Source organism: Lethenteron reissneri, chromosome 29 (assembly GCF_015708825.2).
Source record: "Lethenteron reissneri isolate LAM-NWPU_2019-01 chromosome 29, ASM1570882v1, whole genome shotgun sequence".
NCBI lineage: Eukaryota > Metazoa > Chordata > Hyperoartia > Petromyzontiformes > Petromyzontidae > Lethenteron > Lethenteron reissneri.
The window spans coordinates 14759221-14787035 of record NC_083807.1 but is presented as its reverse complement, the minus strand read 5'-3'; the positions used below and the strand labels follow the sequence as shown (position 1 = coordinate 14787035).

At 50.8% G+C, this 27815-nt stretch overlaps 1 protein-coding gene across 1 annotated transcript in view; it reads left to right on the top strand.

Annotated features, from left to right (window-relative positions):
• Positions 1–27815, top strand: part of LOC133349075 (plectin-like) — a 95452-nt gene that overhangs the window by 46064 nt on the left and 21573 nt on the right. Inside the window, exons 25-43 of the mRNA XM_061562214.1 lie at positions 242–435; positions 1749–1911; positions 5191–5274; positions 5568–5681; positions 6394–6492; positions 6701–6826; positions 8032–8123; positions 8721–8847; positions 10496–10679; positions 12233–12390; positions 12928–13094; positions 15163–15301; positions 16339–16532; positions 17070–17232; positions 21122–21205; positions 24790–24897; positions 25452–25550; positions 26423–26548; positions 27209–27300. Coding sequence (XP_061418198.1) covers positions 242–435; positions 1749–1911; positions 5191–5274; positions 5568–5681; positions 6394–6492; positions 6701–6826; positions 8032–8123; positions 8721–8847; positions 10496–10679; positions 12233–12390; positions 12928–13094; positions 15163–15301; positions 16339–16532; positions 17070–17232; positions 21122–21205; positions 24790–24897; positions 25452–25550; positions 26423–26548; positions 27209–27300 — 2513 coding nt within the window. The remainder of the gene's footprint in view (positions 1–241; positions 436–1748; positions 1912–5190; positions 5275–5567; positions 5682–6393; positions 6493–6700; positions 6827–8031; positions 8124–8720; positions 8848–10495; positions 10680–12232; positions 12391–12927; positions 13095–15162; positions 15302–16338; positions 16533–17069; positions 17233–21121; positions 21206–24789; positions 24898–25451; positions 25551–26422; positions 26549–27208; positions 27301–27815) is intronic.

Below are 27815 nucleotides of genomic sequence, written 5' to 3'. Positions count from 1 at the left end.
AACATACGGGACACGTACGTATGTATGTATTTTGTACTTCTTTCGCACCGTACGTAGCCAACCATGGTGGTGTAAACACACCTTGAGCCTTCGGCGGGGGAGGACTTAAGCCATCACATTTCAATGGCATTCTACTTGTAAAGACGCGTCAACCAAAGTTTGTGATGTCATGTCAACATCGGTGACGGTGTGACTTGCCGTGGCTAACCACCCACCCACCCTCCTACTGTGCCCCCCACAGCAATGGCAGAGCGAGATGTCCCAGCAGAAGGCCACGCAGACGGCGCTTGAGGGACAGGTGCAGCGCGCGAAGCTGGCCAGCGAGCGTCTGCAGCGCGGCCACAGCGAGCGCGACGTCAACGTTGAGCTCTACCGCGAGCGCGTGGAGGATGCGGCCACGCGCTGGGACAACGTCCAGAACCAGATCGACAACCGGTGAGCGCTGCCGACGCCTCGCCATCTCACTGCTTCACTGTCTCACTGACTCACCGACTCACCAACTCTCTGCCTCCCTGCCTGACCGCCTCGCTGGCTCACCGCCTCACCAACTCGCTGCCGCCCCGCCTCACCATCTCACCATCTCACTGCCTCACCATTTCACTGCCTCACCGCCTCACCATCTCACCTTGTCACCATCTCACCAACTTGCTGCCTCACCGCCTCACCGTCTCGCGTTTTGCCTACTCACCGCCTCACCGCCACATCCCTCGGCTGATATTAATGGCGCACTAGACGCTCGATTAATTGGTGAGAGGAGGCACTTTCATGGATAAGTACGATTCTTTTTTTGGTCGATTTAATACAGACGTAAGCAGACCTTGTGGGGATCGCACACGTGTGCTATCGAGGTGCCTGCGTGTCCTTGGACCGATGACGATACCGTTGTTCTTATTCAGCGCCAATTACCACCTCACCTCGATCAACAATGATGCTGCTTTACATCACGAGAAAAAGGGACGCTGCCGTGTCGTAACGGTTGGCACGGTCCAGAGAGGTCGCCGGTTCAGTCTCCTGGCACGGCAATTAAAACAATCAGCAGATTTTTCGATTTAAAGCTTTCGTGACTGCAGGGATTCATCTTCTTGGTTCTTTCGGTAAAGTCACGTAGAAGGGAAATAATAAAATAATAAAAATAAAACATAATAAAATCAAATAATTCTCACGACGTTTCGGCTACAACGCAAGCAGCCGTCTTCAGGTGAAGAATGAGACACTGCCAAGCTAGGAGCTTATATATAACTCAGCTTATATATAAGCTCCTAGCTTGGCAGTGTCTCATTCTTCACCTGAAGACGGCTGCTTGCGTTGTAGCCAAAACGTCGTGAGAATTATTTGATTTTATTATTTTTTATTATTTTATTACTTCCCTTCTACGTGACTTTACCGAAAGATCCAAGAAGAAGAATCAGCAGATTTATTAAATACCCCCCCCCAAACCCCCGCCCCACTTCTGTCCAGCCAGTGGTATTGACGGTTGCACCGCAGTTGGTCCACCGGTAGGTCGCTACCGGCAGGTCGCTACCGGCGGTGGGGTAAAGTGCGGGTGCCCGCCACGTCTGGTGAGCGTGAAAGAGTAGGCCAAAGTACCTTTTTCAGAAGGCGTCTCTAAAAGAGCTCCCTCCCAATTGGAGGCCCTCCCACTGGCGGTGGTGCGTGGGTGGGAAATCGCTGCACGGCTGTGTGCCGTTTAGCTTCTCCCCCCCCACCTCTTTACGGATACGTGTCTTATGGTGGCCGCTGCTGCGCAGGCTGCTGGAGCTGGAGAACCTGGGCCGCTCCTTGAAGAACTACAAGCAGTCGTACGGGACACTGCAGCCGTGGGTGGAGGAGGCCACGCAGCGGCACGAGAAGGTGCAGTCCATGCAGCCCGACGGGGAGGCCGGGCTCAGTGAGCAGATCTCCCAAATCAAGGTAATTGTGAATTATATTTTAAACAGAAATAATTTTGGTTTGTCCAGCTAAGGGCCACTGAGCTATATAGATATTTTGCAGAAGCAACCAGGCCCCAGGTGATAGCTCTACAAAAGTGGCTTATAGTGTGGAACTCTATCGTAGCCAAATACTCTGAACGCTTGTTGATTCTAAATGTGAAGACCCGGATAAAAATCCACGCACTCACGGGGAGAACATGCAAACTACAAATATACAGGCGTCAGGGTCGGGATCAAAACCACTGCTTCCTGAAATCCAGGTGAGGCAGGTAACATCTTGCCACCGTCTCCCTAGCGGCAATTTCATCATTCGTTGTAGTTGTGTAAGGCACATTTTATCCGTTGATCCAAATTGCGCCCCTTGCACCAAGCAGAGACGCACGTTATTATTTTCATGTTTTTATTACCATTCTGCTGATTTGCCCGGGTATCTCTGTCTGAGTCCCATTACTACTTTTCAGGAGGGTGCTACCAAGTTTTTGTAGTGGGGGGGGGGCAGGGGGTCATGGTTGCTGACCCACACACTCACTCACCAACACACCCACTCACTCCGTCACTCACCCACACACTCACTCACCAACACACCCACTCACCCAATCACGCACTCACTCCATCACTCACCCACACACTCACTCACCAACACACGTACTCACTCCGTCACTCACCCACACACTCACTCACCAACACACCCACTCACTCCGTCACTCACCCACACACTCACTCACCAACACACCCACTCACTCCGTCACTCACCCACACACTCAGTCACTAACACACCAACACTCACCCAATCACTCACCCACACACTCAGTCACCAACACACCCACTCGCCCAATCACGCACTCACTCCATCACTCACCCACACACTCACTCACCAACACACCCACTCAGTCCGTTACTCACCCACACACTCACTCACCAACACACGTACTCACTCCGTCACTCACCCACACACTCACTCACCAACACACCCACTCACCCAATCACGCACTCACTTCATCACTCACCCACACACTCACTCACCAACACACCCACTCACTCCATCACTCACCCACACACTCACTCACCAACACACCCACTCACTCCATCACTCACCTACACACTCAGTCACCAACACACTCACTCACTCACCCAATCACGCACTCACTCCATCACTCACCCACACACTCACTCACCAACACACCCACTCACTCTGTCACTCACCCACACACTGTCACCAACACACCCACTCACCCAATCACGCACTCACTCCATCACTCACCAACACACTCACTCACCCAATCACGCACTCACTCCATCACTCACCCACACACTCACTCACCAACACACCCACTCACTCCGTCACTCACCCACACACTGTCACCAACACACCCACTCACCCAATCACGCACTCACTCCATCACTCACCAACACACTCACTCACCCAATCACGCACTCACTCCATCACTCACCCACACACTCACTCACCAACACACCCACTCACCCAATCACGCACTCACTCCATCACTCACCAACACACTCACTCACCCAATCACGCACTCACTCCATCACTCACCCACACACTCAGTCACCAAAACACCAACACTCACCCAATCAACCCACTCACTTTGTCGCTCACCCACACACTCAGTCACCAACACACCCACTCACCCAATCACGCACTCACTCCATCACTCACCAACACACTCACTCACCCAATCACACACTCACTCCATCACTCACCCACACACTCACTCACCAACACACCCACTCACTCCATCACTCACCCACACACTCACTCACCAACACACCCACTCACTCCATCACTCACCTACACACTCAGTCACCAACACACTCACTCACTCACCCAATCACGCACTCACTCCATCACTCACCCACACACTCACTCACCAACACACCCACTCACTCTGTCACTCACCCACACACTGTCACCAACACACCCACTCACCCAATCACGCACTCACTCCATCACTCACCAACACACTCACTCACCCAATCACGCACTCACTCCATCACTCACCCACACACTCACTCACCAACACACCCACTCACTCCGTCACTCACCCACACACTCAGTCACCAAAACACCAACACTCACCCAATCAACCCACTCACTTTGTCGCTCACCCACACACTCACTCACCAACACACCCACTCACCCAATCACGCACTCACTCCATCACTCAACCACACACTCACTCACCAACACACCCAATCACCCACACACTCAGTCACCAACACACCCAATCACCCAATCACTCCGTCACTCACCCACACACTCACTAACACACCTACTCACCCAATCAACCCACTCACTCTGTCGCTCACCCACACTCTCAGTCACCAACACAAAAACTCAAGCAATCACCCACTCTGTTGCTCAGTCACCAAACACACCCACTCACCCAATCACCCACACACTCGGTCACCAACACACTCACTCACCCACACACTCAGTCACCTACTCACCCACTCACCCACCACACTGCAGGTCACCTCGCTTCTGTCTCTGCTTCTTTCCTCGCACTGCTCCACTTTAAAATGTCCTCCCATCATCGTCGCTTTTCCCCAAGTTATTTTAACCTTGCTCTTTTACCCACTGTTGTCTAATGCTACTGAGACATCACGTGTTCTGTAAACAAATGTGTTCCTGTAAGGGGTACACCATACTGTATATGAACCTAAGAGTGATGCGGTTTGTCTATCTCTACACAGTTATGCATTTATGTTTAGTCTGGTACTGTTTTATAGAGGCTTCATAAAGTAAAAATGTGTGACACTGCAAATGTAATACATTCGTTTTTATACAATACTGTTTTGCCAGTGACAGCATCCCCCATCATTTAGTGAGAGAGCTCTTACCAATTACATCTGATAAACAATCAATTTAGCAAGCTTGACTGCTGATGAGACTTGCTTAAAGCAATGCTGCAGGGTCATCTAAAACTACAATCCAATGTATTCCGGTAGAACACACGGAATCCACTCAGCTACCCCTGATGCCATGGAATGTCTCGCACATTTTAAAATAACATTTTGCCTGTTGCTTTTTTTCAAATGCCTTATAAAAAAAGAAGAATATGATGGCAATAAGCTGATTGACTAAAACTAAATTATGTTTACGTCTATATCCAGCACGGAGGTCTGTATCACTTGTAAAACACAGCTAATATATAACTTGTGCACAGATGCAAAAATTAAGTGAATTTCTTTTTGACATATACGTGTGACGTGTGTATGTGATTTGTGTGGGTTGCAGAGTCTGGCCAATGAAGTTCAGCGTAAACAAGCGTCGATGGATGAGTGCCAGAAGTACTGCGATCAGTGCTGCTCGTCGGTCAAAGTGAGACTGCGCTCCTGTCTCCACCGTCTCCGTGTGACTACGTCGTCATTGAAAGCTCCGCTGCGTTGGTTGTTTTGTGCCCATGCTGTTACAGCTCTCTGATGTGCTTTCGGATCGTGTCGCGTGTTGTTCGGCACAATGAACTAACCTCTGGAATGTCGATTCATTGCTAAGAAGAAGCTCCCAGCACGCGGAGCGAAACGTCGGACACCTTGCCGAACGGCACGCGGTACCGACCCTGCAGTCGCATCGGAGAGAGATGAATAACCTGCAAATGTCCGCTGTAACTACAGGATTTTGAGGTTGCACTGAAGACCTACAAAGCCTTGGTTGGGCAACATCACCCAGCTGGGATGAAGAAGGCGCCACCTCACAGTGCCCAGAAGTCCGATGCCATCTTGCAGGAGGTACGTCTCCACGGTCGTTCAAGCGTTGAATCTTTACACGGGCACGAACAGCGACTTGGAGCATCCTCCCTCATCTCCTGGCAGTGGCGTATCTTGAAGGGGCATGGTGCCAAGTTTCACTACACGTGAATTTAAAATAAAAGTAACAACAAGATTCCCAAAAGGAAAATATACGTTTAGGCAATGGCCCTTCTTTATAAGAGAGATATTCTGAGAGGTGAAAGGAGTTCTTTATTGCTTATGAAGAAGAGCCGTTGCTCCAAAATGTTGGGAATAATGTGTTTTCCTTGTCGGGTAGTGTTATTGGCGAACATTTGAATGTGCTATTTGTGTTATTTCATCACTGGAAATGCAGCATCACATTTTTTTTAATCTTATAAATAATTTATGAGTGGTTTACGATTTATGAATGGTTTACATGTGTTGTACTTTTCTTCTAAAGTGATATTGGAAATTGCCCATTACGTTTCACCATGTATATCAAAATACCAACTTTTCACATGCATTCCATACATCTCTTCGCAAATATGCTCGTTAAGATTGTTGACTTGTAAGAAACGTCTGTTTACTAAGAAATGTATACATATTCGCATAACCTCACTGCTATGGTCAGTCGACGGCCTGTCCGTATCGCGTCAAAACGTACCGCAGGTCTGCAGCACTCCTTTCTGTCCGTAAGAACACACCGGCGATGTTTCAATGCTGTCTGCAGTACATGGACCTGCGGTCACGATACAACGCCCTGACCGCCACCGGGAACCAGCTTCTGCGGCTCCTCACCGACTCTCAGAAGAGGAGCAAGGGCGACGAGGTGAGGACCTCCCCACCAACGCACGGGAGGCATCTGTCGACGGTGTCGATTTGAAACGCATTCACTGCGATTCGCGAAACACCTTCCCCGCGCGATCACCATCGCGTTGTCGTGGGCGGGCGGCAAGCGGTGGCGGGTTCGGCGAAGCCCATCGATCGTCCGCTAACGCCGAGCCGCCTGCGTCCGCGTTGTCGGCCGCGACGTGCAGTTCGTGCGGGAGGCAAGGGAGATCGAGCAGGCCCTGCAGTCCACCGACGAGACGCTCACCCGCAAGTACGGCAGCGACTCCTCCGCCGGCCAGAACCGCGTGGAGGCCCTCCTGCAAGGCCTGGACGTAAGGGCCACCACCCCCCCCCCCCCATGGCGATGAATCCATCCGACGCTCCTTGCAAACGACGGGGAAAACTCATCAAAAGCGGGGGAAATGCATGCGTGTTGGAAACGGGTAAAGAATAACGGCACGCACGTGTGTGCTCGCAATCACCGCACCTCCAATTCGCAAGGTTAGCTACGTGTGATGGAAAAGGAGTTCCACATGCAAACGGCTATGGCTATTGAGGGTGCTGCTGCTGCCAGCTGTTATGCAACTGCAAAAGCTCTGCACATGCAATGTGGTGGTCACATGACGTGCGTCCGAGGCACAGTGGTAGTCGTGCCTTCCTGTTGCCTGCGAGCACACCTTTGCGTGTTTTTATTGCTCTCCTTCGCTCGCTGGAAGTGGGGAAGCAAGTCCATATTAATGCTCATACGAGTGTTGCTATGTCAGTGTTACTGTATATATGTATAAAACGGGAAATATGGGAAGAAGAATATATAGCAGCACTGGAGGAGAGCAGAACTGCTTGTAACTGTCTTGAGTGGTGCATTATGACGCAACTGACAAAACAACGGGAAGACGTACTGCTTTCACAGAAGAGCTTCCACCAAGAGAGAGGATGATTCTGGGAGCACCGGGACAGATGGCAACCCTACGGTGTTCTGCGCCACAAATCGCTGCTTGTCATGGGACAGATTTTGGCCGTTTCCAAATAATTTAATAAAATAAAATTTTACTATGAGCTATGGACAATTTTCCATGCAATTCACAAAAATCCGGGCTTATCTTGAAATAAATTGGTTCGCAGCTTTGTTTTCTTTTAGGATTTTAGGAAATGTATATTTCAATTTATTTCTTGACAAGGTTACATATTGTGCCCAAATAGTTCGTAGCTCGTCCGTTTTTTCTTCTCTTTTGGGGCTACAAGGGATACACGTATCATCTTTAAAAAAAAAAACGACCACTGACTAGAATATATATGTTTTTTGAGGAAAAAAAAAACTCAAAACATGCATTAAAGATTAGAAACTCTTGTCCAGCAGCAGGACATCAGGGATCGGTCCACCCGCCAATCAACGACCCCTGATCGGGGCCGTGATTGACGGGCGTCCACTCGTTCCGCCACTCGCCCACGGGTGATATATGAAAACAAACGCGTGGGCGCCCACGCCGGCTGCGCTCGGCAACTACTGAAGGCATCAGTTTGAAACGTGTGATCGCAGGACGTACAGCATAAGATGATGGAATACAATATCCGCATCGGACAGCTGAGCGCGCGCACCAAGACACCGGAGCAGTCTGAGATGGCGCGGGGGTGAGTGCATAGAACGCACACGCACGCACACACGTGCACGCACACATGCGCAATCCCGCTGGCGGTTGCGTAAGCATTGCCTCCACGGTCGAATGCTCTTGTGCCATGGTGGCGAGATGTTAACTACCGTTTCAGTGGTTCACGCATTGCACTATCAATGTGGCTACCTGAGTTTGATTCACAGTCATGGCTGACAGCGGTAACGAGTAATATCTGCACGTATGTACGCTGAACTTCTTCTGCACTGTATGTAGCCAACCGTGCTAATCGGAGGTGCGGGGGAAGGACAACAAATTAAAGACAAAAAAACTGAACCGGTATCAGCCTGTTCCTCGACACCAACCCACACCAACCAGCAGAATGATGCATAGCTAAACAACCCCCTTGATCAACCAAGTCTTCATCCTGAAGTCTATTGAGAAAAGGACTGCACGTATCGTACGCCTACTTTGGTTCCGTAACTCCGTAACCGTGGAATCTCCCGTGCCTGTGATATTTGCGAGGCAGTTGTGGCGGCGATCAGATAAGATCACAGCTAAGGCATCCACCAATCTCATGTCCCCCCCCCTTCCCTAATTTTGCCCCCGTTGGCTGCAGGATTCAGCAGCTGTACGACAGAGTTGCGGCGGCTTACGAGAAGCGCTTGGCAGCACTGCAGGGCCTCCTCGCCTGGCACCAGCTCTTGGCAAACACCAAGAACATTCGCTCGTGGACCACCGACTCGGTACGTCGAGCGAGCTTGGAGCCAGGTGCCGGGGGGTAGGGGGAGGGAAGAGGCAACGCTGTGAATGGTCCCAGACGGAGCCGGTTCTGTCGGAAAGCAATTACGAGTACAAATGGGCGCAGTGGTCTCGTGGCGTAGTGACTTAGTGACTTCATTGTCGGCTCAAGGGGTGCGGCAATCGGTCAGGTGGGGCCCCAATAGTTGATTGGTCTCGCACGGTCGCACCTCGGCTATTATATATAGCGCCTCCTCTTGCCTAATCACATCGTTACGCTCACGGCCTCCAAGATTTAACACTGTCGGGGTGCTCCAATTTTAATTTTTCTTTCCTTTTTTGACACTGTTGTTGAAAACAAATCTCACAGTGGTTGTCAAGGGGGCACCCAGCCCGTAGCTTTGGCCACCTGGGGGGGGGCAAGGCACCCCCTGCCCCAGCGCTCAAAACGCGCTGCTGCAAGTGTGGCATTGTGCAACGTCACGACGGAGTCTGTCAATGGGACCCTGCTTGTGTGGTGTGATGGTTGGCACGCTGGACTCGCAACCCAGAGGTTGCAGGTTGAATCTCCCAGCGCCGCAGTTGAAACAATGGGCAAGTTTTGTAATTCCGACAAATTGTGTCAACCGGCAGTACGATTGGGTTTACCGCGATTAGTCAATTGGCGGGCCACTCATGGTGGCATATAATGTGGGTGCTTCCGAGATGTTTAACCAGCCTGGAAGAGTAGGCCAAATACTGTCTGAAAAGGGCTCTCTCTAAAGCCTCCCATCTAGTGGAGGCCATTCCACCAGCATTGGCATGAACAAGACAATTCAGGGCTGCACCTTCACCATGTCCAGTATCTGATCTTATTGTAATTTATATCGCGCCTTGACCGATGCCCTGACCAAGGCGCTTTACAGAGAATTAACAACGGTACAGATTAATGTAACGGTGAAGATGAGGTGAATCAAATAGACGAGAAGAACATGTGATGTGTGAATTATGTAAAAGAAACATTGGCAAGAGTAAATGATGATGATGAATTAATTGGGTGGATGGGAAATGAGTGGTAGCCATGGGGGGAGATATTATGAAGAGGGAGCAGGAACGGTCGTGGTCGGAAGGGGGAGATCAGAATGAGAATATTTATGAATACTGGAGGAATCTGATTAGCTACAAAGCAGGAGCAGGTAAGAACGTTACAACAACAAACAGTACAAAAAATTGACAGTAGTGCAAAGTACAAGAAAGGTAAACAAATCACCCAAGCACACACAAATACAACGAAACCATCCCCCATCCTACCAGGCCAAGGCCACTGAGGTATTCACTTGTTTTTTCAGAAGCGACTGGGCCGCAAATAATAGCTCAACAAAGCAGCCCGTCATTTGGACATTTACAGCACCAGAATAATCTAAATAATCTCAATGGATGTTTGGCCAGAGATGAGTGGTTAGAAGTGGTTAGTAGTGGTTAGAAGGGGGAGTGTTTAGAAGGGAGAAAAAGTGAGTTTTGAGAGAGAAGCGGAAACTAGTGAGCTAATGGCGGAGGGGGAAGCTTGCTCCGGTGAATGGGGGCGAGGAGAGAGAGCAAGAACGTGATGGGGGAGGAGAAGGAGGAGGTGGAAGCATGCCGACCGCCGTGTGCGTCGCTTTCACCCACGTGCAGTTCAAAGCGATTCCGCGAGCGGAGAGCAAGGCGACGGTCGAGGGCCTTGAGGAGCACTACCGCGACTTCCTCAAGGTGGCGCAGGGCTGCCCGGCGCTGGGCCGCACTGAGCGAGGCCGCGCCGAGTCCGAGGTGGAGGAGTGCCGCAAGCACTACCGCAGCCTGCTGGAGAGCGTCGACAAGGGTGGGCGTCCCCTCCCCCCTCGCCCCTCCCTCGCCCCGCCTTCTCCACAAGCCCTCTGCCCCTCTCCACAAGCCCCACCCCCCACAAGCCCCCCCCCCATATGCCCCCCTCCATATGCCCCCCCACAAGCCCCCCACTCCCCTCTCCACAAGCCCCATCTCCCCACAAGCCCCCCCCACAAGCCCCACCCCCCCACAAGCCCCCCCCCCACAAGCCCCCCCCCACAAGCCCTACCCCCCCACAAGCCCCCCCCCCCACAAGCCCCCCCCCAACATGCGCCGCTCTAATCCGCTCTTGTCCATACGAATGGCACTCGACAGCGCTGAGCTCAGGATCCGTATTTAGACTGCAGGAGGAGGAATCCAATGAGCTGTGAAACTCTATCTTTATACAGATGTCCAGTAGGGGCGGGTCAGCAAGTTACAACAAACAATAGGAAGAAAAAAAACGATAGCAGTGCAAAATAGAGAAAAGGTAACCAAATCACCAAAAATAAATAATGCACATGAGTACATTAATTCCTGCCGATTGTTCAACACTAAACGCAAGCGTGGCAGCAAAAATAACAACAACAAAATTAGTCCCAGACCACACCAAGGTAACACGCAGTCCCTCAATAAAACTGCACATTAACATTGAACTGTCGATACTTCACGGGTAAAGCACTGCACAAGGGGGTGCTCTCCGCGGTTATGGGTTGTAATCTACAGGTGGATTCGGTGCTTTTAGACACCTACAGACTTTTTTCACAGCCAACATATTCCACTGTCATTTCAATAAAGCTTTATTCATTTTGTTCAAGCATTTTATCACGTTGCCTTAATCACGAGCGGCAGCGACACCGTGAGCCATGCACCAACTCGGAAATAAATCCCCATTAGAATTGCACCTGTTACAACAGCCTTTTGTCAATGCCCTGCCGGATTAGAGCCTCTCCTTACCGAGGCAAATCGTGAGGGGGTTGTCCACCCGTCACCGCGTTGGTCAGTATGGGTCGGTCGAGGGCGAGGAGCAACGCTAAGCGTCGCGTAAGTTGCGCGAATTGTGATTCATTCTGACATGCGGCGACGCGCCTGTCGTGACTGTCGAGGATCGATTTCAACCGACGAGTCATCGAAGCGTCATCGCTGCTCCTCCCCCTCTTCCCCCTCCTCCCGTTGAAACTCCGCCACTGGGACCGCACTGCCCTTCCTCCCCCCTGCCCACCTCTCCCCCCGGCCGCCAGCTCCCATTACCTTAACCCCACGCGGTGGACGAGGAAGAGTAGCAAAATTACACTATTACCCATCGATATAGAAGCCACTGGAGGCTTGGAACTTTTGAATCTATATTGAACACAAATTTCTTTTAAACTGCTTTTTGTGTTTAGTTTGTTGTCATTTCCCCACACCTCCAATTAACACGATTGGCTACTTATGGTGCGAAAGAAGTTCAACATACATAAATACATACCTCCCGTCGTCCTAACCCCCGTGCGTTGGAGGAGGGAAGGAAAGCAAAACGACACTCTGATCCGTCCTGTCCTCTGTGTCTCCATCGCCCTGCGGTTGCAGCCTCCCAGATGGAGACCCTGAGCCAGACGTGCGTCAACGAGTGCCAGAGCGTCTCGCAGCGCCTCGACAGCTATGAGGAGCGCATCGTGGAGAAGGTGAACACCATGCTGGAGCAGAACCCCCCGCAGGAGAGTGCCAAGCGCATTTCCGAACTGCAGGTGAGCAATTTGAGAGGTGGAACCAAACACAACTTATGAACTGAACTATTTCCTCGTGAGGCCCACCGAGCCTCGTAGTTCTTTTTCCAGAAGCGGCCTGGCCACAAATGATAGCTCAACGAAGTGGCTCATTGTGTGGAAATGTATTGCAGCCAAATACTCTAAACACACGTAGGCTATGTTGTCATATTAAAGCACACAACCTGGAGAAAAATCCACGTGATCACGAGGAGAACATGTAAACTCCAAATAGAGAGGCACCAGGATCAGGATCGAACCCACCACCTCCTGTATACCAGGCGAGGTAGTTAACAGCTCGCCACACGTACAGTCCTTTGTTAATCCATTGCTGAATGAGGGCCTGCTCATGCCATGCAGGACACAGTAAGGGGCGGGGGGGGTAGGGATTGGTTTGCCTGTCCCACTTCACCACGTTGGTTAGCACCGGTTGGTGAAGGCGGGGAGCATGGACACGTACTGCCAGCAGAGGCGATCGCGACGACACTGACCTGGGTGCGTTGGTGGGGCTGTGTCCAGAAAGTGCACCAGGAGGTGGACGGCGCTCGCGATGACTTCCAGAGGGTGAAGGAGAAGGTCACCCTCATGCTGATTCCATCGGCCCCACCGGCGATCACCGCTCACTTGCAGCGCACGGGCCAGCGTCTGGACCAAGTCTACAGCCTCTCCACCATGGCCACACAAGAGTGAGTAATCGTGGTAATGCGAGCCAGCGCGGCACTTTCCCTTTGCTTACGTTTTTTTGTGTGTGTGTTTGGTAAGCGTGCAAGCCCGGTACCGTGCGCCGGTGGTTTCAGGGTAGGGAGAGAGACAAAAAAACGCAGGGCGGGGAGGACTTTCGGCGCTTCAAAATCATATGTAGGTGGCGGGGTGGAAGGCTCGACACCCTAACTTGTGGGGATCTTCTGCTGGATGGGGGTGAGGGCTTTATATACAGGGTGCTTCAAAAAAATGTTAACATTTATATGGGACTATCGTTTTAATGGAAAAAGAACAGATAATATACTGTAACATGATAAGAAATGTATATTAATAGCTTCAAAAAGTCAGTCTCCATTTGTTCGCCATCATTGCCAACGCATGCCTGGAATCTTCTCCAGGAGGTCTCCAGAGCCCGGAGGCACATTTCTTGTGGTATTGTTGCAAATTCTCGGAAGTGTTAAAACATTTTTGAAGCACCCTGTATATGAGGGGGTGGTTAGAGGGGACGGGGAAGAAGTAAGTTAACCAACATTTTGTTGTGAAAGGCGTCGTTTACTTAACATGTGTGGTAGGAGGAGCGGTCCGCTTCGAGCTCCTCTCTTGGCCATGATGCCACCGTTTTTTTTTCTTACAATCTTTTTTAAGATGGTGCTTTGGTTGTAATTTATATTTCACAATGGGTTAAATGTCTTGCGAAGTGTAGCAATTTCACGATCCCAGCCCAGCCATTGAGAACGGCACAAAAGAAAAACACCATGCAAATTTCTTCCATTTGTTCCTTTTTTTTGGCCCGGTGCGTCTGTGATGGATTAACATTAAAAATAGATCTGAGAATTTGCTTGCCCTGTACAGAGAATGAAGAAGAGCAGCCATTTACAATGGCATTTTCTTTGTGACTCACTGATGATTGAAGACATTTCCCATGAGGATCTTTCTTAGCCATATGACTCCCAACCACAAAACTGAGATACAGTTGATGATAAAACATTTTACATGTATGTAATAAAGGTCGTGGAAGCGACTTCTGGAATCCGGTCTTTATTTGTCTTTCGTTCACAACACTCCTGTCTTACTCCTTCACGCTGCTGATAGACAGCGTGAGAGGGAGAGAGAGAGAGACACGCGCGGCCACGTGGCAGCCTGGACCCCGCTCCAGTGTGGCCTCACCCTCCGTTCGTTCCAGATCTGACCACGTGTTGGCCATCTCCACCCCTTTTAATACCCGGGTCACGTGATACCTTTCCACCAATCCTGGTTAACCTCCATGGAATCTTCTAGACTCCATTGTACGATCCCAGGACCGCGCTCCTGACTCGTCCCCCCATTGGCTGTGGCGAAAGCCAGCAGATCCAATCCTCTACCTACAGATGTCACCTTGCCATTACGTCAGGGCCACGCCCCTAGACTTCCCCCTATTGGCTATGGGCCAGGACCGGTAGAGCCAATCATCATAATGAGGTGTGATCCATCAACCACCCGGATATATCCTCACATTACATGTACATGGTTTGACTGACATTTTCCAACATTAGTTTGTCCTAAGAAGTATTTCTTTACCAGTATAGATATTGATGGGAAGCTGTCAGGGCAAAAACTTTACACATATGTGAACAGTACTTTCTGCTCTGCTATTTTGTCTTTAATTTTTGGGCAACTCTTCGACCATAATTAGAATCTGTATTTATACTGGAGGAATCCCATGGGGCTATGAAGTTCTTTTCACAATCCAAATCAATTTGGCCATTTCCCAGTCGGGTGATTCCCAAACGTCATATGGAATATCATATTTATAGACGGATGGACGAGGCTAATGCGTCAACACTTTGTTAAAAGCTCTGGAAAGCTCGTGTAAATATAAAGACACATTTATATTTGCGCGATCTAACCCAAAAAGACCTATATTATGGATGATATTGGTCGCGAAAACCTACGTGTTAAACAAATGGAAAGCGTGAAAGAGAATTGACGTCATCGTTTACAATTTTTGCATGGAGTGTTGAACGAAAGTGGCTTCTTTGGGGACTGACATTGCCTCTGGCCTTGTCCACTCAGACTGAAGGCCATGGATGGCCTGGTGCAGAGCGCCATCGCGGCCGAGCCAGTGGTGCGTGGAATCGAGGCCAAGTTGGTGGAGGAAGAAACCTCTCCGGCGGACGTGCGCGGCATTGAAGATTACAGGAATATGCTCAAGGTGAGGCGCTGGGCATTTGTGTCAACTTTGTGCGCGTTAATCAGTGTCGCGGGACGGTTGTTCCGGGCCCCCACCCCCGAGTACAAGGGATGAAATGGGAACTCCTGTCCACCTTCCCCCCCACCACCTCCCACTCTTCGTAGCCCGGGGGGCCTGTCCACCTCTGGTCCAGTGGGCCATGGTGTAGTTGCACTACCTGCACGCTCAATCGCTAGACACCACTTGTTGATAGGTCCACTTATATTTTGGCTAATGCCACCCAAGTGTTATATTTTATGACATGTTACCAGAATCTGAAGCAACATCTATATTTGTAGTTGAGGAATCCGATGAGCTATGAAGCTATTTTTTTCACATATGTCCAGAAGATTTAGTGTTCACAGATGTTATATCTTAGCTAGATTTGAAGCTTTCGTGACTGCAAGGATTCATACTCTTAGGTTTTTCGGTAAAGTCACAGTAAATCTAGCTGTGACGGTCCCACCTGATGACGGAGACTTGTGTTGCCTCCGAAACGTCGTGATGTATTATTTTATTTTTATTATTATTTCTATTATTATTTATTTTTTACCTACGTGACTTTACCAAAAAAATCTAAGAGTATATCTTAGCTAATTCCATCAAATACTTTTTTTCGTCTCGTGTTAAATGATGGGATTTCAATTGTACAAAGAAAGGCACCTTGCCATTGAACGTGCCATTAACGTACAATGATTGAGATATATACAAACATAAAGGTGACGAATCCTAACGAGGCTTCGAGCCACCTGTGCTTTGCCTTTTTATTGTAGACTAGTTTATAAAGATGAACCCTTGTCCATAGGACGGGCTGATCGCGGCTGGCCACACAAATGGTCGTTGTTGCTCATAGATACGCATGTATGTTTAACTTCTTTGACAATGTACATAGCCAACCGTGCTAAACGGAGGTGCGGGGGAAGGACAACATCTCTAGCCGACGAATTGTGAATATTTTCAAAACGCGGTCACACCGGTGCCTGAGGTTGCCTTTTTTTGTTGTTTCCCCCCCTGGGCAGCAACTGCGAGCTGAGGTCAACCAGAAGCAGGAGGTGTTCTCTGACCTTGACAGGCAGCTGGTCCAGGCCCGGGCAGCCAACGATCAGCTGACCAAGACGCACAGTCGCAGGGACCCCAACCTGGAGGGCTGGCGCTCGCGGGCCTCGGACCTGGCCGAGCGTTGGCGCGCCGTCCGCGAGCAGATCGACGCCAGGTGACATTCCCCGACCGCATGCCCCGTCAGCACATTTCTCCCGCAGAGGGTCATGGTTCAAATCCGGGGGATCCACGGTGGAGGGCTGCCATCTGCTGCACACAGTGGGTGTATAAAAAAAGCCCCTGGTGGCATTTGCAAGAGCAGGCCACTGTGTGTGGCCATCGGAGCAATGATCACTGTGAAAACTTGGTGGGACTAATTTCTATCGAACTAATTTATTATGTTCAGTTTGTTATCCCCCCCCCCCCCATACACCTTCAATTAGCATGGTTAGCTATGTACAGTGCGAAAGAAGTTCAACATACTTACGTATATTTCACAATAGATATGTTTTTTTTTTATTAATAATCGTAAAATTAGTCGTGACAGCCTCCTTGTTTTAAATGTAGTTCAGTTCACTTCCTGAAGAAGCTGCCAACGCTTGGGATGAAACGTCGGACATCACCGTGCCCAACAGCACATCGCAATCGTGGCGCTACAAGTACCGTGTCTGATCCGCTCGGCACCGTGCGCTGTACTCGTGCGCTCTCACAGGAACCAGAACCTTGACAGCCTCGGCCGGATGCTGAAGTCCTACAAGGACTCCCACGCGGCGCTCAACCCGTGGCTGGGGCAGGCGATGGAGAGGCAGGAGCAGATAGAGAGCATGCCCCAGCAGGACGCGCGTGCCATCACCGAGCAGATCGGCCTGCAGAGGGTGAGTGAGAGCTCAAAGCAGCAAATTTGTATCACCCACACCACCCCCCTCCCCACTTTCTTACCCCCACACCACCCCCTCCCCACTTTCTTACCCCCCACACCACCCCCCTCCCCAAATTCATACTCCCCCCCCCACACCACCCCCTCCCCACATTCTTACCCCCCACACCACCCCCCTCCCCACATTCATATCCCCCACACCACCCCCTCCCCACATTCTTACCCCCCACACCACCCCTCCCCACATTCTTACCCCCCACACCACCCCCTCCCCACATTCTTACCCCCCACACCACCCCCTCCCCACATTCTTACCCCCCACACCACCCCCTCCCCACTTTCTTACCCCCCACACCACCCCCTCCCCACTTTCTTACCCCCCACACCACCCCCTCCCCACATTCTTACCCCCCACCCCACCCCCTTCCCACATTCTTACCCCCACACCACCCCCTCCCCACATTCTTACCCCCCACACCACCCCCTCCCCACACTCTGACCCCCCACACCACCCCCTCCCCACATTCTTACCCCCCACACCACCCCCTCCCCACATTCTTACCCCCCACACCACCCCCTCCCCACACTCTTACCCCCCACACCACCCCCTCCCCACACTCTTACCCCCCACACCACCCCCTCCCCACATTCTTACCCCCACACCACCCCCCCTCCCCACATTCTTACCCCGCACACCACCCCCTCCCCACATTCTTACCCCCCACACCACCCCCCTCCCCACATTCTTACCCCCCACACCACCCCCTCCCCACTTTCTTACCCCCCACACCACCCCCTCCCCACTTTCTTACCCCCCACACCACCCCCTCCCCACATTCTTACCCCCCACACCACCCCCTCCCCACTTTCTTACCCCCCACACCACCCCCTCCCCACACTCTTACCCCCCACACCACCCCCTCCCCACTTTCTTACCCCCCACACCACCCCTCCCCACATTCTTACCCCCCACCCCACCCCCTCCCCACTTCTTACCCCCCACACCACCCCCCTCCCACACTCTTACCCCCACACCACTCCCTCCCCACACTCTTACCCCCCACACCACCCCCTCCCCACACTCTTACCCCCCACACCACTCCCTCCCCACTCTCTTACCCCCCACACCACCCCCTCCCCACACTCTTACCCCCCACACCACCCCCTCCCCACATTCTTACCCCCCACACCACCCCCTCCCCACACTCTTACCCCCCACACCACCCCCCTCCCCACATTCTTACCCCCCACACCACCCCCTCCCCACATTCTTACCCCCCACCCCACCCCCTCCCCACATTCTTACCCCCCACACCACCCCCTCCCCACATTCTTACCCCCCACACCACCCCCTCCCCACATTCTTACCCCCCACACCACCCCCTCCCCACTTTCTTACCCCCCACACCACCCCCTCCCCACTTTCTTACCCCCCACACCACCCCCTCCCCACATTCTTACCCCCCACCCCACCCCCTCCCCACATTCTTACCCCCACACCACCCCCTCCCCACATTCTTACCCCCCACACCACCCCCTCCCCACACTCTGACCCCCCACACCACCCCCTCCCCACATTCTTACCCCCCACACCACCCCCTCCCCACATTCTTACCCCCCACACCACCCCCTCCCCACACTCTTACCCCCCACACCACCCCCTCCCCACACTCTTACCCCCCACACCACCCCCTCCCCACATTCTTACCCCCACACCACCCCCCTCCCCACATTCTTACCCCGCACACCACCCCCTCCCCACATTCTTACCCCCCACACCACCCCCCTCCCCACATTCTTACCCCCCACACCACCCCCTCCCCACTTTCTTACCCCCCACACCACCCCCTCCCCACTTTCTTACCCCCCACACCACCCCCTCCCCACATTCTTACCCCCCACACCACCCCCTCCCCACTTTCTTACCCCCCACACCACCCCTCCCCACACTCTTACCCCCCACACCACCCCCTCCCCACTTTCTTACCCCCCACACCACCCCTCCCCACATTCTTACCCCCCACCCCACCCCCTCCCCACTTTCTTACCCCCCACACCACCCCCTCCCCACACTCTTACCCCCCACACCACTCCCTCCCCACACTCTTACCCCCCACACCACCCCCTCCCCACACTCTTACCCCCCACACCACTCCCTCCCCACTCTCTTACCCCCCACACCACCCTCTCCCCACACTCTTACCCCCCACACCACCCCCTCCCCACATTCTTACCCCCCACACCACCCCCTCCCCACACTCTTACCCCCCACACCACCCCCCTCCCCACATTCTTACCCCCCACACCACCCCCTCCCCACATTCTTACCCCCCACCCCACCCCCTCCCCACATTCTTACCCCCCACCCCCACCCCCTCCCCACTTTCTTACCCCCCACACCACCCCCTCCCCACTTTCTTACCCCCCACACCACCCCCTCCCCACTTTCTTACCCCCCACACCACCCCCTCCCCACTTTCTTACCCCCCACACCACCCCCTTCCCACATTCTTACCCCCCACACCACCCCCTCCCCACTTTCTTACCCCCCACACCACCCCCTCCCCACACTCTTACCCCCCACACCACTCCCTCCCCACTCTCTTACCCCCCACACCACCCCCTCCCCACACTCTTACCCCCCACACCACCCCCTCCCCACATTCTTACCCCCCACACCACCCCCTCCCCACTTTCTTACCCCCCACACCACCCCCTCCCCACTTTCTTACCCCCCACACCACCCCCTCCCCACTTTCTTACCCCCCACACCACCCCCTCCCCACATTCTTACCCCCCACACCACCCCCTCCCCACTTTCTTACCCCCCACACCACCCCCTCCCCACTTTCTTACCCCCCACACCACCCCCTCCCCACATTCTTACCCCCCACACCACCCCCTCCCCACACTCTTACCCCCCACACCACCCCCTCCCCACTTTCTTACCCCCCACACCACCCCTCCCCACATTCTTACCCCCACACCACCCCCTCCCCACTTTCTTACCCCCCACACCACCCTCTCCCCACTTTCTTACCCCCACACCACCCCCTCCCCACACTCTTACCCCCCACACCACCCCCTCCCCACTTTCTTACCCCCCACACCACCCCTCCCCACATTCTTACCCCCACACCACCCCCTCCCCACTTTCTTACCCCCCACACCACCCCCTCCCCACTTTCTTACCCCCCACACCACCCCCTCCCCACACTCTTACCCCCCACACCACCCCCTCCCCACATTCTTACCCCCACACCACCCCCTCCCCACATTCTTACCCCCCACACCACCCCCTCCCCACATTCTTACCCCCTCCCCACTTTCTTACCCCCCACACCACCCCTCCCCACATTCTTACCCCCACACCACCCCCTCCCCACATTCTTACCCCCCACACCACCCCCTCCCCACTTTCTTACCCCCCACACCACCCCCCTCCCCACATTCTTACCCCCCACACCACCCCCTCCCCACATTCTTACCCCCCACACCACCCCCCTCCCCACTTTCTTACCCCCCACACCACCCCCTCCCCACTTTCTTACCCCCCACACCACCCCCTCCCCACACTCTTACCCCCACACCACCCCCTCCCCACTTTCTTACCCCCCACACCACCCCCTCCCCACATTCTTACCCCCCACACCACCCCCCTCTCCACAATGCCTTTTGCGGTCAACTTTCCTTGTTGGTGGTGGAAACCACCTCATGATCTTCCGTCACAGGTCACAGTATAGCAAACCTTACTGCAGCGAATCACGTGCACCAAGCAGCGCTCGCTCTCTCAGAATCATTCTCGGGTTCCTGCCCTTAACATATCTGTATTTTAACGGGAATATGATGCCACTTTTCTCCCTGTCTTATTCCATTTATGTCGGCAGAAACTTGCGGAGGAGGTTGAGCTGAACGACTGCAAAGTCAACGAGTGCCAGAGGTACTCGGAAGAGTTCGCATCCGGAGTAAAGGTAAACACATTAACAAGTGCAGCACTGGTGACGGATGCCGTCCGTGGAGTAATGGTCAGCACCTTCGACTTGCGAGGCCGAGGTCAACCGGTTCCCATCTCCTGGTGCGGCTGTTCAAACAGTGGTGCACGTTTCTTAAATACCCTCCACCTCTGTCCACCCAGAAGTATACCACACTGTTAAAACTTATTACAACCAATTTTTTTTATTTCATCAGGTAAGGCCCACTGAGCTATTACTTATTTTTTCAGAAGCGACCTGGCCACAAATGATATCTCAACGAGGTGGCTTACGACTTGGAATTGGTAGCAGGCAAATAGTGCATATTTCTAAATATGGAGGGGAAACCAGAGGGCCCGGATACAAATCCACACGACCACAGAGAGAACATGCAAACTCCAAATATACAAGCGCCAGGGTCGGGATCGAACCGATGACCTCCTGTATACCAGATGAAGTAGTTGACATCTCGCTAGTGTGGCGCCACACTGTGACGACCGGCAGGTCGTGTACGGTGGGGCTAAAGTGTGAGTGCTGCCACCTATTTTTCCAATTTGTCTGGCCGGTGTGGAAGAGTCGGCTTAACAATATCTCTGTGGGAACTCTCTCGAGCTCTATCTAGCGGAGGCCCTTTTGCCAGCATTGGCATAAGCAAGCAATTGTAGGGCTCCACCATTTACAGCACTGGGACTCAGCACTTTCTTTACATACCTAATGAGGCGTGGGTCATTGCTAATGCATACCAATGTAAAGCAATTAAGTTGAACGATTAAGACAATTGTTTTTTTTATCTAAACATTTACACATTTCACACTTGGGTCATTCTGCTTTTGTCACAGTGCGAGAGATTATTTGTTTAGTCTGGGGAAGAAAAAAAAGAATCCTAAATCTAACTTTAGAATAAAAATATGTGATGTCCGGCTGCCTTTGTTGACTAACGTTTCCCCCAGGACACACGTGGAGAGGAACTGAAATGAAATTACATCGTGAAATATTCATGCAGAGTTAACGTGCAAAAGTTCCGTAATTGCTGGAATAGATCATTAAACAACTTTGCAATTGGAAATGTTGCTCACTTTATGACGTGTGCAATTTTACAATTCACAATTTTAATGACCTGTTTATTAATACGCAATGCGATATAGTTTTTTTTTTTATTCAGGTAATACACAAAGACAGTATGAAGTGTGGACTGACATTCAATTTAGCAGAAGCACATGTTACTGGGCAATTTGAATGTATGACTTACACTGAGCTGTACAAATATTCAGTCCATAATGTGTGATTCATTTTATTCGTATAAATGATTTATAACCATACGAGAGCCCATTGAGAGTAGCTACATAATTTTCAAGAGAGGACCACATAGCGATACATCAAACGTGATAAAGGATCAATAATACATAATCCTGTATGATATGAGAATGTTAAGCATTGAAAAGAATTACATTTTTAAAGAGTCCTTTAGATTTGACTAAAATACAGGTTGTATTCATTTTAAACTGCAAGTACAAGGCATAGTTCAACAGCGTTTACATTCATACCCTAAAAAAGTCGGACTTGTCTTCAAAACTCGAAACACAATTTAAAGTATTTAATGCAAAATGTAGTTCAGCTGTGAATTTGTCTGTGTAAAGAATGCACTTTTTTTTTTGGTGCCAATTCTTCATTTGTTTATTCATTTTAGATTTTGCTTGTAGTGGCTGTATATGAGATTTGGTCCCTTATATGTACAGTGAGGGAAAAATGTATGTTATCCCCTGCTGATTTTGTACGTTTGCCCACTGACAAAGAAATTATCAGTCTATAATTTTAATGGTAGGTTTATTTGAACAGTGAGAGACAGAATAACAACAACAAAATCCAGAAAAATGCATGTCAAAAATGTTATAAGTTGATTTGCATTTGAATGAGGGAGATAAGTATTTGACCCCTCTGCAAAACATGACTTAGTACTTGGTGGCAAAACCCTTGTTGGCAATCACAGAGGTCAGACGTTTCTTGTAGTTGGCCACCAGGTTTGCACACATCTCAGGAGGGATTTTGTCTCACTCCTTTTTGCAGATCTTCTCCACGTCATTAAGGTTTCGAGGCTGACGTTTGGCAACTCGAACCTTCAGCTCCCTCCACAGATTTGCTATGGGATTAAGGTCTGGAGACTGGCTAGGCCACTCCAGGACCTTAATGTTCTTCTACTTGAGCCACTCCTTTGTTGCCTTGGCCGTGTGTTTTGAGTCATTGTCATGCTGGAATACCCATCCACGACCCATTTTCAATGCCCTGGCTGAGGGAAGGAGGTTTTCACCCAAGATTTGATGGTACATGACCCCGTCCATCGTCCCTTTGATGCGGTGAAGTTGTCCTGTCCCCTTAGCATAAAAACACCCCCAAAGCATAATGTTTCCACCTCCATGTTTTACGGTGGGGATGGTGTTTTTGGGGTCATAGGCAGCATTCCTCCTCCTCCAAACACGGCGAGTTGAGTTGATGCCAAAGAGCTCCATTTTGGTCTCATCTGACCACAACACGTTCACCCAGTTGTCCTCTGAATCATTCAGATGGTCATTGGTAAACTTCATGACGGGCATGTATATGTGCTTTCTTGAGCAGGGGGACCTTGCGGGCGCTGCAGGATTTCAGTCCTTCACGGCGTAGTGTGTTATCAACTGTTTTCTTGGTGACTATGGTCCCAGCTGTCTTGAGATCATTGACAAGATCCTCCCGTGTAGTTCTGGGCTGATTCCTCACCGTTCTCATGATCATTGCAACTCCACGAGGTGAGATCTTGCATGAAGCCCCAGGCCAAGGGAGATTGACAGTTCTTTTGTGTTTCTTCCATTTGCGAATAATCACACCAACTGTTGTCACCTTCTCACCAAGCTGCTTGGCGATGGTCTTGTAGCCCATTCCAGCCTTGTGTAGGTCTACAATCTTGTCCCTGACATCCTTGGAGAGCTCTTTGGTCTTGGCCATGGTGGAGAGTTTGGAATCTGATTGATTGATTTCTTCTATGAACAGGTGTCTTTTATACAGGTAACAAACTGAGATTAGGAGCACTCCCTTTAATAGTGTGCTCCTCATCTCAGCTCGTTACCTGTATAAAAGACACCTGGGAGCCAGAAATCTTTCTGATTGAGAGGGGTTCAAATACTTATTTCCCTCATTAAAATGCAAATCAATATATAACATTTTTGACATGCGTTTTTCTGGATTTTGTTGTTGTTATTCTGTCTCTCACTGTTCAAATAAACTTTTAGCACGAATGGCGCTATATTAAATGAAAGTAGTATTATTAACACAGGTGTTATAGGCTGCAGCTAGGCAAGCTCCATTGTCATCAACAGAGAGGGGCACAGCAAGATTTATGGTCCCGCAATTTTTATGCTCACATGTCTGTGCCCCCAGCCTTCACTAACTCGCACCGACCAGTGTGATGAACTCAAGTTACCCCTACGACCCGCACAACATCACGAAGTCCCTCATCCAGCAGTGGATTGATGAAACAGCCGTACGCGCACATGTTCAAAAGAACGTCCCTCAACGTATCATGACCGAGCGGCGCGAACACATTCGTTTCTCTGCAGGACTACGAGGTGCTGCTCATGACTTTCCGAGGTCAGGTGGAGAAGTACCACAGGCTTCCGCAGAGAAAGGGCATTCACCACTCTGCGTCGGACATCGTCACCAACGAGGTGAGCTGGTCCCGTGCATTTGCACGAAGAGTTTTACCCCTCCTCTGGGGCTGTGACATGTTTATCTTCCCATGAAGATCCCCGTTTTTTCTCATTAAATACCTCAGAGGTGGCAACCTGAGTATAGACATAATGAAGGTTTTTTCAAGGGTTAGATCGCGTAACAATAATTATGTAGTTAAATTCGCCACCACCCGAAACAGCCAATTAGTAAGGTTTGTCAAGTAAACAATACATGCCAATTACTATTTCAGCACACCAGTGTGTTGGAGAGTAAATCCACAACATTTACAATTTGAGTATGAAGAAGAAGAAAAATATGACGTTTGTATTTATAAGACCGAAACAGGAAGACTTTTGCACAATTAAGGAAAATCGCCTGAAAAAGCTGGTTGTAATCACCAAGTAAGGCCCACTGAGCTATTAGTTCCTTATCAGAAGCAGCCTGGCCACAAACGATAGCTTAACGAAGTGGCTTATCACGTGACCCTCCCCACCCCCCACACCCCCCCCCACTTCCCCCGTCGACGTTGTCAACCCCATTGCGCGCGCAGTACGTGGATCTGCGCACGCGCTACTCCACGCTGCTCACCATGATGCGTCACTTCCTGCGCTTCATCACCACCAACATGAGCCGCCAGAAGGACGACGAGGTGAGCGTGGCGAGCGGCGGTGGCTGTGCCACAGCCGTGCCGCCGTTCCGTACGCGGGCGCGCCACTGCCTCTTGAGCGACGCGATCTCACAAACCACGGAGCTCTAGAGGGGAAATTCGATCCTCAATGCCCGTCAACCCGCACGGTTTACCCCGTATTCTTGTACAGGGGAAATTGAGTTTTCAAGTCCATACGGCGTACAGCCGTTTCAATACGGGCAAACATTGTTTTGTCTATTTGTTTGTGTTTCTCCCTTGTGATGGGACTATGTAGGATGAACGTTGAGATGTATAAGGGCACGCGGTGATCAATGAGGTCTAAATTGGTCTGTAATGAGGTAGACACTGATAAGGGCAACACGGGTATGAGTCTCTCAGTGTATTTTTCCTTAAATTAGATTATTCTCACGCCCCTCCCCCTCAACCGCTATTCAAGTCCATTCTCAAGATCCTCCTCTTCTTCTCTGCCTATGGTCGACTGTCTCTCTCCGTGTCTCTATAGGGGTGGGGGGGGGGGTTGGGTTAGACGCTTTACATTCATTACCTTTGTTTCTAAATACGATCCACAATTTTGAACAGATACCTTTTAAAGTTTGCCATTCTAACCGTACTGTATTTTAAGCTACATATCACTGCTTTCCACGTTCAGTAAGTTGGATGTTGTTGGTGCTAAACACGATGAATCTATTTTATGGGTTTTATTTTCTAAGCGCCACCTTTTTTGTCTGTATTTTCCCCCAATGTAGACTTGAAAAAGACACACGTGTTAGCTCAGTGGCCTCTTGCCTGTGCTTTAAATGCCGGATATCGTGTGAATCGGTTGGTCACTGTACGAGTATGCTGGTTGGGGGTGTGTTCCATTGTCATTTCAGTTCGCTAAGGAGGCTGGCAAGCTTGAGATTACTTTGAAGATCCTGCAGGAGTCCATCAAGGAGAAGTATTCTGTGGACAAGTCGACCAGTTTCTCTCGCGTAGAGACTATCACTGAGGACGCTGAGGTATCCTAGCATGAATGATAACAATTAGTATTATTATTTAAACCTGTAACGTTCCACACAGTTCAAACTCGCAGAGAGAGAACCCCCAAGAGGAGCAAGGAACCTCAGACGATTGGGGAAGGCAGCCACATGATGAGCTGGTGTCAACAATTACCCAAGTTCTGCGCTCCTCCGTGTATAAAGGTGTTATTGGTCAATTAATGTGGGATGGAACTAGATTACCCAGAGAAAATCCACACGTGCGAAGGGGGAATACTCTATCCCATACAGACGGAAAAGGTGGAATCCACCTTTTTGCTGTACCGCCGTCTCCTGGCGGGCCAGGGTATTGCACCTCGATTCCCAGCGGTAGGGAGTTGCATAACATAGTACGATCTACCAACCCTCGCTACTACGGTCCTGGATTACAGGCCACATCCATAGCCACCACTAATATGCATCGCTCACATTAACATGCACACGGATAGAGATGCAAAGCCGTATAGGCTTCCAGGTTGTGTGCTGTTAGTAACAAACTATGATGGCCAAGACTACGTGCAACATCAACTTTGGTAACTTGTATCTCACCAGTGCTGAATGTTCTTTGATGTGTAGTCTTTAACTGTATTCTTGTTACCTGTGTGCTGCATTAACCTCACTCTGAATCTTGTTGTTTCTCAGTCGGAGAAGGCAAAGTTTACGGAGTACAAGGCGAAAGTCTCCAACCTGTCTGGAAAGGCTAAAACTCAATCTGATGCTGAAACTGCTAAGAGGCAAGGATGTTGCTTTCTCTCCTCTACATTGCAAAGCGCTGTAATGAAAATGTGTGTTAGAACGGAGACCCTCCAGTGAAGTTATGGTTCCTTGTACCTGATTGGCACTGGGAGTAATTCGTCAAACAAACATTGATCAGCGTCATGTTAACATTGTAGTAATCAGTTATTCATGCATACTGATGTTAATCAATTATTGTCTATGTTTAAAACCGAAATGTTTTCTTCACAATGCACACAAAATAAAAATAAATATGTATGGACCACACACATTATGCGGATCTTGCTGGGTTATGTGACCATACCTCACCACGCTGATGAGTGTGGGTTGGCGGAAGCATTGAGCATAGGCATGGGAGCGTATACATACACATTAACAATGAACTTCGCTGCACTGGCTTTTGCTACCGACCACATTGTCCCGCAGCAGCCTATAGAAATCGTCGTAAACGGCGATCACCCATCAGAACACTGTCCCGGCTCAACGTTGCTTAGCTTCACGAGATCTGACGAGA